The 13662-nt window shown below is 40.3% G+C and overlaps 1 protein-coding gene across 5 annotated transcripts in view; it reads left to right on the forward strand.

Moving 5' to 3' along the window:
• The window catches only part of adam9 (ADAM metallopeptidase domain 9), a 66201-nt gene extending 55861 nt beyond the window's left edge, over positions 1-10340 (forward strand). For 2 of the 5 annotated variants that reach the window (XM_013136613.4, XM_013136615.4), the window contains 15 exons: positions 177-346; positions 725-806; positions 1339-1472; positions 1608-1779; positions 2196-2288; positions 2539-2734; positions 2922-3027; positions 3144-3327; positions 4026-4106; positions 4213-4318; positions 5090-5231; positions 5664-5745; positions 6491-6520; positions 7478-7545; positions 8317-10340. In XM_013136613.4, the coding sequence (XP_012992067.1) occupies positions 177-346; positions 725-806; positions 1339-1472; positions 1608-1779; positions 2196-2288; positions 2539-2734; positions 2922-3027; positions 3144-3327; positions 4026-4106; positions 4213-4318; positions 5090-5231; positions 5664-5745; positions 6491-6520; positions 7478-7545; positions 8317-8377 (1707 nt within the window). In that variant the 3' untranslated portion in view covers positions 8378-10340. The remainder of the gene's footprint in view (positions 1-176; positions 347-724; positions 807-1338; positions 1473-1607; positions 1780-2195; positions 2289-2538; positions 2735-2921; positions 3028-3143; positions 3328-4025; positions 4107-4212; positions 4319-5089; positions 5232-5663; positions 5746-6490; positions 6521-7477; positions 7546-8316) is intronic. The other 3 variants (XM_020052866.3, XM_013136614.4, XM_020052867.3) reach the window with 3 other exon arrangements.
• Positions 10341-13662: the final 3322 nt, after the last annotated feature.

A 13662-nucleotide genomic window follows, 5' to 3' on the forward strand; every position in this document is an offset into this window, starting at 1 on the left:
AAAAATAATATTTCACAGTAATTTCTTCATGTACACATGTTGTTTTTACATACCAAGTCAAAATGTCTATAAAGATTAATGTAAAATGCTTTGGTTTTAAATGTATACCTTTAAGGAATGTTCAGATGTCATTGTGAAGAAGACTAGAGTCTATTCTGACTTCTTGTAACATCCAGATGTACATTGAACTGAACATCCGAGTGGTGCTGGTGGGCCTGGACATTTGGGCTAATGGGAATCCCATCAGCACGGAGGGCAGCGCTGGAGAGGTGCTCAGTCGCTTTGTTCAATGGAGGGAGAAGGAACTGGTCCCCCGGCGACGCCATGACAGTGCTCAGCTCATCCTGTGAGTCAGGTGTTGCATCGTGATGCATTTTACATGACGAAAGTTGAACAACACATACTTGAACTGTATCAAGGGGGAACTTCGATTTTTATAACTTACCCTTATGACGTTTTGAGCACGACACACAGAATTACATAGACGATGAAGCCCATTTTCTCCCCAAAACAATCTGCATTGCCCTTTCAATTGTAAAGATTTTATGTTTACACTTTTATTCACCTTTTACTCTTGCACTAGCATAACCAAGTGTTATGTTTTCCTCTGATTGACCCAATCCACTCCTTTACTGTGAGATGCATGATGGGCACAGATAAGGCCAACTAGAAATATAGCACAGGGTTGATAATGTTTTATGACTTGGTATGTTTGCCTCTCCAGAAAGAAAAGTTTTGGTGGCACCGCCGGGATGGCCTTTGTCAGCACAGTCTGCTCGCGGAGTCATGGGGGTGGTATCAACGCAGTATGTGGCTCACTTTTTCTCTGGCCTGGAATTTTCTCTGCCATCTCCAAAACACACCATCAACAGTTTTTGCTCTGTACTGAAAGTGCCTTTCCTTGACATCTAGACTGCTGATGTACAGAAATGTTACATTTTACTCAAAGTGGGCTAATGAACAAAGTCAGTTTTCCTTTAATAGATACATCTCAAGTGCCACTTCATTCACAAACTCCCATCGATCAAATGTTTTTAATTGAACCATTCTTTTCTGTTGTTGCTTTTTTCAGTAGATAATTACCATACTTTTATAATAGGTAAGCTGGCCCCTTGACTTTGCAAGTTGAATTGCACGTACTTTGGCATTACATGCAGATGGAGTAAAGTCGGACCTTGTGTCGGTCCCACACGGCACCCATCAGTTTGATAGGACAGTGCCCTACTTCTGACTGGAGCCCTGGTGCATTATGCAGGAAACACAAATCCATCTGGGCTTTGGGACTACACAATCTAGCTTCTATGACCTGTGTGAATCATGTCTTACTTTTATCTCCAGTTCACCAACAACAACATCCCATCATTTGCGTCCATCGTCGCCCACGAGCTGGGTCACAACCTGGGCATGAACCATGATGACGGGCGCAACTGCCATTGCGGGGTCAGCAGCTGTATCATGAATTCGGGCGCCACGTGAGTTTTCGCTGATCCTCTGGGGTCCTAAACCATTGAGAGGGGGAAATGCTAACCTGACCCAGGATCAGCATCAAGAGGCGACACAGATCCGTCACCTGTCCTGATGCTAACTAGTGTTCTCCTGTCTCTCAGTGGCTCGCGGAACTTCAGCAGCTGCAGCGCCGATGACTTTGAGAAGATGATCCTGCACACAGGGGGCAGCTGCCTGCTTAACATCCCTCGCCCGGAAGAGGCCTACAGCGCCCCCTACTGCGGCAACAAACTGGTGGATGTGGGGGAGGAGTGCGACTGTGGCTCAGACAAGGTGATCGTCGGCCATTGTGTTGGCGCCGTATCTCAATTGTAGGATCGGGTTCAATTCTTTTGATGGACGTAATAAAAATGGATTCTCCTGCGAGGAGATATGAACTTGGGACATATAGTCCGCTTCTTTAACCACTACGCTAACAAGAGTCAGTCAGTCAGTGACATTCGCTCTTCTTAGCAGGCTCCGCTTACGCGGCCTGACAAAAATGACCAATATTTAGTTGAGTGTGAACAGTGATGACAGCCCTAGCATATTATCTGAGCTGTGAACGTTATAAAGATATGGGAACACGCCAGTGTAGGAGGGGGAGGTTTAGTCATATGAAGTACAGCAGTGCTTTGGAAGGATGCTGGTGTAGTCTGTGACAATGGCCTCCTGTTCACCTACTGTTCTTTGTTTGTACCCTCCTATAGGAATGCGAGAAGGATCCGTGTTGTGAAGCGAAGACCTGCAAGCTCAAGTCTGGTGCACAATGTGCCTATGGAGTTTGCTGTAAAAGCTGTCAGGTAAATTCTATTTTTCAAAACAATCTATGTTCTCTGCTTTGGGTTGTATTCATTCTGTCCAAACACATTTCAGTTGTGAAATGTTTCTGTTAAACAGAACACAGGGCGTCCTACATGAATTTGGGGGGAACGGGGCTTACATTTTTGACTAACTTTCAAGCCCACGTATAGTATTGATGTTTCTGAAGCCTAGCATTAAGATGATTTCACCGGATTTCTATGTTGTGATTCTCATTCTCCTCTTTCTCAGTTTCTACCTGGTGGCTCAGTGTGTAGAGCCAGCAACGATGAGTGCGACCTCACTGAGTACTGCAATGGCTCATCGGCGCTGTGTCAGAGTGACGTGTTCAAACAGAACGGCCACCCCTGTAAAGAAGACAAGGCCTTCTGCTACAATGGGAAGTGCCAGCACTATGACGGACAGTGCCAGGCTATCTTTGGCCCTAGTGAGTTACCCCATCGCTGGCCATAAGAGAAATTGCAGTGCTTTCTCAATGATCTGGGTCTGGAAAAATTGCATTTGAGTGACCTCTGGTGGTGGGATTGGTGTAGTCCCTTCCAACCGCTACTATTGTGGCAGTAGACAAATAAATGCAAAAACAAACCAGTGTGTTTTTCTCTTCTTTGCCACAGAGGCAAAGGCCGCCCCAGAGGTTTGTTTCAAAGATGTCAACTCCAAAGGGGATCGTTTCGGGAACTGCGGCTATCAGAACTACGGCTACAAGAAGTGTGAGAGCAAGTAAGACAAATTCTACGCCTTGCATTCTTGTATTGCATTCTTGTCTGCCAAGCAACTATGTCGACTGCGTGCTCACAACGTGTACATGCGCACCCTCTGTTTGCGAACCTGTCCAGGAATGCCAAGTGTGGTAAGCTGCAGTGTGAGAACGTCCAGACGGTCACAGTCTTCGGCATCGAGCCCTCCATCATCCAGACGCCCATCGCAGGCACCAAGTGCTGGGGGGTGGACTTCCTGCTGGGGTCAGATGTCCCTGACCCAGGCATGGTGAACGAGGGGACCAAGTGTGACGACAACAAGGTATGAGGACCAAGTCAAACAAGGGGTCCTATGTAGCTTGGTTGTAAGAGCATATCTTGTAAAATGCCAAAGTTGCAGGTCCGATTCAAACGCGGGGTCAGTAACATACTAAGTCATTCTGTATGTGACATAACAAAAACTCCTGAAACCCACTTTGGTTTAGAGCTTCTACTAAATTACTTAGTCTGTTAAAAGTAATTGTGTTCGCAAAGTGTCTCAGAGTGTGTTCATTTTAACAGCTATCATCGGTCTTTGTTAGTTGTAGTTTAACTCCAGACAGCAGATTATTTTGAATCTAATTCACCAACGCTGATGCTGAAGATACTGAACTATTCTTACGTTTTCTAATACGCACAACAGTTTCCAGCTGTGATAACATACTTGGAAAAGGGTTTTCTAATGATGAATTTGTTTTTTGAAATGATAACATTGGAAACACAGCGTGCCTTTGGAACACAGGTCTGATGGTTGCTGATAATGGGCCTCTGTACGCCTATGTAGATATTCCCTTGAAATCCTGATACAATAGTCATTTACAACATTAACAGTGTCTACACTGTATTTCTGATCAATTTGATGTTATTTTAATGGACAAGAAATTAGCTTTTCTTTCCAAAACAAGGACTTTTTGTGACCCCAAACTTTTGAACGGAAGTGTATGTACAACATATTTCTAAGCGTCTTTTCCCGCTCCGCAGGTCTGTTTGAATTATGACTGCCAGAGTGCTGACGTGCTGAACTACGACTGTGACGTCCAGAAGAAATGCCACGGCCACGGGGTAAATACCCGTCACTTAATAAATAACCATGCCCTGGCCCACGGCCGACATGGGTTTGCTGACCATTGTTCAGAGCACTCGCTTCGATCGTCCTTTCTGCTTTTAGGTTTGCAATAGCAACAAGAACTGCCACTGCGACAATGGCTGGGCTCCGCCCAACTGTGAGGCCAAAGGTTATGGAGGCAGCGTGGATAGTGGACCTACGTGGAATGGTGAGTCACCAACACAAAAGTCAATTTTTAAAGGGGCAATATGTTAATGCACTACTAGCATAAACATGAGTAAAATTGACTAGTAAACATCTGCCATTAATATTTGAAGTTAATGTGTCTAATAAATGTCAACAAAATTGATCCAAGTGCCTGAGGGATTCGCCCATTAAAACATTCTTGCTGGTTTGCATTGTAGTCTCCTTATACTCGCTTTAGATACTCACTCACAGTACTATCCCTCCCACCCTGGACTGCGCTAAAAACAAATCTGGCCTTCTTCGTTAAGGGAAGAAGAGGAGACAAGTCATGTTATTGTTTAGAAGCAGGATTCTACAATCTGTCCCTTTAACTCTTGAATTACCCCTGTCCAGTTTTTAATATCAGCGATGATAATGAATAACCTTTAAACTTATTTTCTCTTCCTGTTTTCATTTTGTATTCATCTAATAATGCAGTTTCTTTAAAATCATTTTATAAGACATGGTTTAGCCATTTAATTTGACATTTTGTGACTTGTCATTTGGGCTGTCCAAAATCCTTTGGGCATTTAAATCAGTTGACCAGAAATAAAAAGGAGATACTGTATTTTTAAGGTGGACAATAAGGAAGTATTTGAAGCCAGTTGAGATGCGAGTCCTTCTGTAAATCGTTCTGTGTTATTGCCCAGGATGCACTCACACACTGCATTGTTGCATGTGCCTTGGTTCATTGAGACTGTTGGTTTCTACCACTGACTCTTCATTCCTAAATCTTGGTTCCTACTTCCTGCAGACAAGGACACCTCCACCCGGGATGGCCTGCTGGTCTTCTTCTTATTGGTACTTCCCCTGATAGTGCTGGGCCTCTTTGTCTTCTTCAGGAGGAATGAGCTCCAGAGACGCTTTTGCCGGAGGAAGAGATCCCAGGGCTACGAGTGAGTCTCCTTTATGTTCTCTCAGAGTGAATCACCAAATAATAGCATCCTGTTTTTTATTGACTGTGTGCAATTTTGGAAGGACCCTTACCACTTCAGACCTCATTATGTTTCATTATAAACAATACATGCTGGATATATTCTTTTCTTTACAGTCATTGCCAAATGGACCAGATTTATTTCATTATTACTCACTATCATTTAGTGGTTTCAAAAATGGCTGACTGATTCCAGTATATGTGACATAACAGCGCAGTACAATGTAGAGAATATTTGTACCATCCAAAATGGTGTTAAAAGCAAGAGTATGCAGCTGAATTTCAGACTAATGTTCAAAACCAAAATCTTGTCAACAGAGAAAATACATATTTAGCTGAAACAATACAATATATTAGACCTTCAAATGTAGGTGTTTTTTTTTTGTTGCCACAGGGCTAACAGCAGACCTCAGACCAATGCCACCCGAGGCCCCCCTCCTCCAAGAGCCAACCCCAATGCCATCGTCAAAGACGGAGTGAGTTTCATTCACACTTTCACCATCAATGTTGTGCTTGCATATGCCATATTAGAAAAATTTGCTAATAAAAACAACAGCAGTTTTTTTTGGAAACAGTATTTTGAGAGCCCAAATTCCCATCTCTATCAGTGGTCAATATTATGAACATTGCATCTACAGGCAGATTTTTCAGACTCTTTTATATAAAAAATATATATATATATTATTTAAAAGCAGACTAAATTATATTAACCTATGGTCATATTTTAAGAAATATTTATTTAACCTAAATTAAATTACCTAGACTTAAGTTCTAGCAGATAGTATCCATATATCTCACTACTTATTTGCCTTAGATTGAGAAACATGAAATTGGGTGTACGCCCCAGGTCATCTGAAGAGCGACCTGTCTCACCATCTACAGAATTGCCTTTTTTATTACTTGGCAAGCAAATGGTAGCTTCCGCATGTTACAATAAGGCACATTTATAGTACCTTCTATTCAGGTGTTTTTGGCACCCATAACTACTCTTTGGGTTTAAGTTGAGGTCTTGGGGAAATTCAGTTGGCAAAGTCATAAACCTGACCTGAATTCCAAATGGTGCCCTAATATCATAGGGCAATACTTTTGGACAGGGTCCACATTGCCCAATAGAACACTGGATCCTGGTCGGGGCTAGATCCATTTGGGGTGTTGTCATGTATGGATTTATGCTTTATTTGGTAATGACAAGGCTCCTTTTTCCTCTTCTCTCATATAAAGCACCAGGCTCAGTTATTACCACCGGAGGAGGTAAATGACTCACATTTACTCTTAAGTGGTTCCATGAGGCTTCCTTGCTTGCTTTCCCTTGCATTCTTATATTTATTTTTTTATATTATTGGGGCTCTGCTGGAAAAGCCTTTTCTTATTATTGTATTTCTGGGTTATTTTGGGCTTTTTTTTTCGGTTTTCTGCTTTAGGGAACATGTCCTATTTTGTCCTGCCTTTTAGTCCTATATTAATCAAAGAACCAGACCTGGTTCAAATACATACACTGCTGTTAAAAAGTTTGGGATCTCTTAGAAATGTCCTTGTATTCGCTATATGTATTGCTATATTTCCTATTTATGTTTTCAAGGAAAATAATTTTTTTAAGCGACCCAAATGTTTTTTTAACGTTAGTGTTTGTGAAATACTATGATCTCTGGTGGTGGTCTAGCGGTTAGTGCTACAACACACCACTGTTTGTTTTTGGGACCACAACGGAGTTGCCGATATCCCTTGTTTTTATATGATACATTTAAATGTATGTACTTTGTGGGGGGAAACAAACAAACATCATTTTACCATGTAAGTATAATATAAACAGATTGTTTACAGCATTTCCCTGAGCACAATTAGTCATTTTATATTTAATGTCTTCCTAAGGGACAGAACAGAAGGGTTTTTGACCTTGTTGGCTCTGGGATTAGAACCAGCAACCTTTGGTTTACTGGCCCAACACTCTTGACCTTTAGGTTACAATGCCATCTCTAAATATGTTTTTTATATGCTAATAAAATCAGTGTTTACCTCTGTCTGCATGGGTTTAAATCTGGCCCACTACCTTGGTGACATTTTCCATCAATACTTCCCACAGTTTTTCCTGATTCCTTAGTGTACCCAGTCTGTTGCCATTTCCCGACCCCTCCATACAATCCTACACTCCATAAATGTTTTTGTTGAAGTTGCTTGTGTCGCTGAGAGTGACCATTCTGTATGTTGCAGGTTATGCAGACAAGCAGGAATGCCTCTGTTCCATCGTATGCCATCAGACCACCTCCTGCCTATTCAAGGTAAAGATTGTTCTTGTTGCTGTTACTAGCCTACTACTTAGTACATTTTAGGGATATTGGAAACTTCAGGAGATTGGTAAATCATACTAATTCCAAGTGGTGACGTTGTCAATGGACTGCCCAGTGCGTTATAGGTAATTATGGGATGAGGAGAGCTGTCCTTAAAGGATTCAATAGGAGACAATTGGGTGCTAGATCTTCAAACACAACGTTAGCATTAATGACGGGAACACTTACAGTATTAGAAATATGATGTGTTTGTAATATCGTACTTCTAAAGAAATTGTGATTTACACCCTGGCTCTCTACATGGGATTTCATGATGATTAGCCTAGCAATCATGTCACGTACCATGCCAAAAGTGAACAAAGGTCAACAGTCTGCAGTGGCGGTGGAGTGGGGCACGTTAAGCATTGGGCACGTTAAGCATTGGGCACGTTAAGCATTGGGCACGTTAAGCATTGGGCACGTTAAGCATTGGGCACGTTAAGCATTGGGCACGTTATGCATTGGGCACGTTATGCATTGGGCACGTTATGCATTGGGCACGTTATGCATTGGGCACGTTATGCATTGGGCACGTTATGCATTGGGCACGTTATGCATTGGGCACGTTATGCATTGGGCACGTTATGCATTGGGCACGTTAAGCATTGGGCACGTTAAGCATTGACCAATGTATTTCACATCACTTCCTAAAGTATCTACACCAATCCTAATGATTTCACATTATCATCCACCTGCTATTTACCGTTTTGTTTCATTTCTTAGACCAACTCCTGCTGCAGCCCAGCTTGTGCCTCAAAGACCTGCACCACCACCCCCAGTCTAGCCAAGCGGGTTAGGGGTTGAAGAGTTGGGTATGCCCCTCCAGCTCCCTGTGACACTCACCCGGCTATGGAAACACAGTCAGCCAAAATCCACCTACCAAAATGCAGTCCCTTGACACAAGAGGCACTTCCTGAGCTGTATCTAATGAACTGGACCAGTTGTTGAAAAGAACAGATACAATGTTTGGACTAGATAGGACCACTGCTATCAATTGCACTTCACAGCTCGCTAAACACTGTAACATGTACAGAAGGTGAACCACAACCCCTTTGATGACTGTAGTGGAGACTTATGTATTTTTCGGTTTTGTTTATTTAGTTTTTATTGAACATTTTAGACAAACCTGGTGGTACCGGTGGGAATGTAATCCATGCGCCGGCTTGACTAAGACTGCAATTTTTTTTACCTTGTTTTGGATCATACAGCCTGCAGTTCATGCTCCCCTTTAATCTTAATGTATGATTCATTTTTGTGTACTTACTGTAATTCCCTAAAGACGGTTTTCACTCTTTTAGATGCTTTATCAGATTCAGGTCACAAGTTTTACTTAACTTTTTTCTCTATTGTTTTGATATATTTACTTTGTTAATGGCAAAGAAACAGCCTTTCGTCATGATAACCAAGAAATATATAAAGTGTTGCAGTATTAAAACCGGTTGGAATTAGTTGGGCTTATAAGGCTACGTTTACACAAGCAGACCAATTCTGATACTTTTCCAATAATCTGATGTTTTCACATTACATATTTTTTTAGGGCTTGTCTGTTTGGGCAAAAGGCCAATAAGTGAACAGAATTTCTCAATTTGGCTGCCTGTATGAACGCAGTCTTGATGGCTACACTATAGGACAATAGTATTGCTATTACAACATCACTCATGTTGCAGATAACCTAGCTTTTTAAAAAAAAATGCTGGATTTTTTATCTTAATTTTTTTCCAGTTTTGGAAACGAAGACAACCTCGTCAACATATTGTATGATGAGTTAGCGATCCTATACCTGGACCTTTTAACAAACAAGTGGTTTCACCATTTGGTGACCCAATAACAGTATGCATAGCCTGTCACACTTACAGTTCTTCCACAGTTCTTATTCACTACAATGTATAGGACACTTGTTTTTCAATTCAGCGGTTACCATAGGGTGTAATTGCAAAGAACTACAGTCAATTAAACAATTTATTTAAAATCTGTTTTGTCATGAATGTGACACCTATTGTATAGCTGTTTTTATTTGACTGTAGTTCTCTTGCATTCCTGAAAAATATATTACCCAAAACATATACATTTATTTATCCTTAAGGGCTATGTAACATTTTATGTGATCAGAACATGCCATGTTTGCATTTAGAGTAAATGTATGTTGAGGTTGCATTTACTGCATATTTAGACATGACGCTTATTCTTACATAGGGAATAAGGCACATTGCTTTAGAAGCATTTTGTCTCTATCATTTTAAAACCACTGCCTTCCTAAACGTTCCTTGGGCATCCTACAGCAATATGTCTCCACCTCCTTCATGGTGCGAATAACAACCAACTTCCAGTGGCAACCAAGAGCAAATGTCATAAACAACCAACTTACAATAACTTCAAGAGCAAATTGTCCTCACGTGCCATACTTGAGTAGGCTACATGCTGAAGTAGACTTTTAACAAATGTAGTTTGTTTGAAAAATCATGTACATATTCAGTTGACATGCCACATTTTATGTTTGCAGAATGTTGTGTAAATGTTTATCTTAAATGTAAAGTGAAAATAATTGAGTGACTGATTGATCGATGGGCCTGATTTCACTATATTTTCTCCATCTTTCAGGCCCTTTGTATCTGATTATTGTTTTGTGTTAGCTGGAAATGGTGAATCTGGCTGATGGACTTTGTGATTTAAGGAAAGTAATATCTGCCTGGACTGAGTTAATTGATGATTTTGGTATTGCATATGAAATAAAAGTACACATACATGAATGCAGACAGAAATTAGATTTTTAACATTGTACTAAAAGCATGTCTACAATGTTATTTATTGGGGAGGGTCTTGTCCTGTGTTTGATTTATTTTATAAGGCCTCCTGGACTTAGATTTACTGAGAGTTTTTGTATGAATGTTACCCATAGTGTTGCCCTGACTGAGTATCCAGTTTTCCATTAGTTACTGTCACATTCTGTACTTGAAAGATGACCTATTTAGCATGTTTTGACATTCAAGTTAATTCCCTCCATTTAAAATAGAACATATGCAGGATGTACAGTTAGGTCTGGAAATAATTGGACACTGACACAAGTTTTATTTTGACTGTTCACCAAAATAATGAATATGGGCTTAAAGTGAAGTCTCTCAGCTTTAATTTGAGGGTATTCATCCAAATTGGAGAAATGGTTTAGGAATTACATCTTTCATATATAGCCCCCTCTTTTTCAAGGGACCAAAAGTAATTGAACAATTGATTCAAAAGCTGTTTCATGAACAGGTGTGGGCTATTGCTTTGTTATTTCTGGAGTTGATGCCAGGTGTGGCTTTCGCATTTGGAAGCTGTTGCTGTGAACCCATAACATGTGGTCAAAGGAGCTCTCAATGCAAGTGAAACAGACCATCCTTAGGCTGCAAAAACAAAATATTCCATCAGTGCAATAGCAGAAACATTAGGGGTGGCCAAATCAACAGTTTGGTACATTCTGAGAAAAAAAAGAATGCACTGGTGAGCTCTGCAACACAAAAAGGCCTGGACGTCCACAGAAGACAACAGTAGTGGATGATCGTAGGATCCTTTCCATGGTAAAGAAAAACCCCTTCACAACATCAAGCCAAGTGAAGAACACTCTCCAGGAGGTAGGCATATCATTATCCAAGTCTACCATAAATAGAAGACTTCACAAGAGAAAATACAGAGGGTTCACCACAAGGTGCAAACCATTGATAAGCCTCAAGAATAGAAACGCCAGAGTAGATTTTGCCAAAAAAACATCTAAAAAAGCCAGTCCAGTTCTGGAACAGCATTCTTTGACGGATGAAACTAAGATCAACTTGTACCAGAATGATGGGAAGAAAAAGTATGGAGAAGGCTTGGAACAATTCATAATCCAAAGCATGCCATATCATCTCTAAAAGTGTGGAGGCAATGTGATTGCACGGGCATGTATTCCTTCCAATGACACTGGGTCACTAGTTCACTAGAGAAACAGCTGGGTGAATTCTGAACAATATAGGGATATATTGAATGCTCAGATTCAGCCAAATACAGTGAGGTTGATTGGACAGCGCTTCACTTTACGGATGGACGATGACCTAAAACATTCTGTGAAAGCAACCCAGGAGTTTTTTTAAAACAAAGAAATGTAATATTCTGCAATGGCCGAGTCAGTCACCTGATCTCAACCCGATCAAGCATGCGTTTCATTTACTGAAGACAAACAACCACTAAAGACAGCTGCAGTAAAGGCTTGGCAAAGCATCACAAAGGAGGAAACTCAGCGTTTGGTGAAGTCCATGTGTTCCAATACTTCAAGCACTCATTGCCTGCAAAAGATTCTCGACAAAGTATTAAAAATGAAAATGGCATTTATGATTGTTAATTTGTCCAATTACATATGAGCCCCTGAAATAAGGGTACTCTGTATAAAAATGGTTGCAATTCCTAAACGTTTCATATTATATTTTTGTTCAACCCTTTGAATTAAAGCTGAATGCCTGCACTTCTATTGCATCTGGGTTGTTTAATTTCAAATCCATTGTGGTGGTGTACAGAGCCAGAAGTTTTAATATTGTGTCAGTGTCCAAATATTTCTGGACCTACAGTAACTGTAGTTAAAATGTTTTCATTTTTCAGAACTGGAATAGCCTGGCGAGTTTCAGAAAAACATTCTGTTTCTGGCCATTTTGACCCTGTAATCAAATCCACAATGACAGATGCTCCAGATACTCAACTAGTCTAAAGAAGGATAGTTTTATTGCTTCTACAGTGAGCAAAACAGTTTTCAACTGTGCTAACATAATTGCTATAGGATTTTCTAAAGACCAATTGGCCTTTTAAAATGATTCACTTGGGTTAGCAATTGGAACACAGGACTGATGGTTGCTGACAATGGACAGTATTTTGCATATATTGGTGGGTGATGATATCGAAAATAATCCTATTTTAACTTAATCTCAACTCACTGAAATTAGGGAGACCATGAGGTTACGTGATTTGAGGCATTATCCTTGTACAATTCCCAAATTACGCCCAAAACAGTCCAGGAATCGAGATATCTAACAATGACGAACACCCATATTTTTCAGAATTGGAGTGTGGTAGGGATGTATTTTCAACCAAAAAGACTTTTGCTCAACACCTTGTGTTTAAAAGGCATGCTCACGTCCTCCATCATAATCTTGTTCAGGCCTGCATCTGTCCTATACTCAGGTAAGCAGCAACACATTGTACAGTCAACAAGAGGCAGCAGGTTCACTGCCTGCCTCTTGCCCTCCATCAAGGACTTCCATGACATTAACATAATGCTCTTATCCATAATGGCTGTAAATATTGAATACATACATTTTCTTACTGGTCTCAACATTGGTATCAAATCCACAACCACTGTAAGGGCCATACTCCAAGTGATCTACACCAACATCCATCTATTCCAAACTGTGAAAACACTGCAGTGTACTGCATTCATAGCTCGGATCATTTACATGAATGTATTTCAAATATATTGTAAATACATGGTATTTTATATTCTTACCACTCATATCTCATTACCTTGCAGTATATGCTAACCCACTGACAGTATTTAGTTTTCCTACATAGTTGTTAACCTATTATTTTCTTTGATAATATTATTCTCATTAGAATAGCCAAATAATTCAGAGTATTATAAAAGTTTTGTACAATCCTGTTTCAAAGTTGGGACATTGTGTAAAATGGAACTCAAATCAGATTTCAAAGATGTGCAAATCATTTAGAATACTATATTCCATAAAAAAAGAGTACAAAGACAAATATGAAATGTTGAAGCTGACAAATGTTATTGTTCCTTGAAAAACTATATGCCCACTTTGAATTTGATGCTAGCAACACTGGGACAGGTGCAACAAAAGACTGGAAAAGTTGTGTAATACAAAAAAGGAACCTGGTGGAACGTCTCACAACAAATTAGGTTAATTGGCAACAGATCAGTAACATATAACGTATAAAAAGAGCATCACAGAGAGTTTGAGTTTTTCAGAAGTAAAGATGGGGAGGGGTTCACTACTGTGAAAGTCAGTGCAGGCAAATAGTACAATTTAAGAATAAAGTTTCTCAATGCAA

This window comes from Esox lucius, chromosome 13 (assembly GCF_011004845.1).
Source record: "Esox lucius isolate fEsoLuc1 chromosome 13, fEsoLuc1.pri, whole genome shotgun sequence".
Classification (NCBI taxonomy): Eukaryota; Metazoa; Chordata; class Actinopteri; order Esociformes; family Esocidae; genus Esox; species Esox lucius.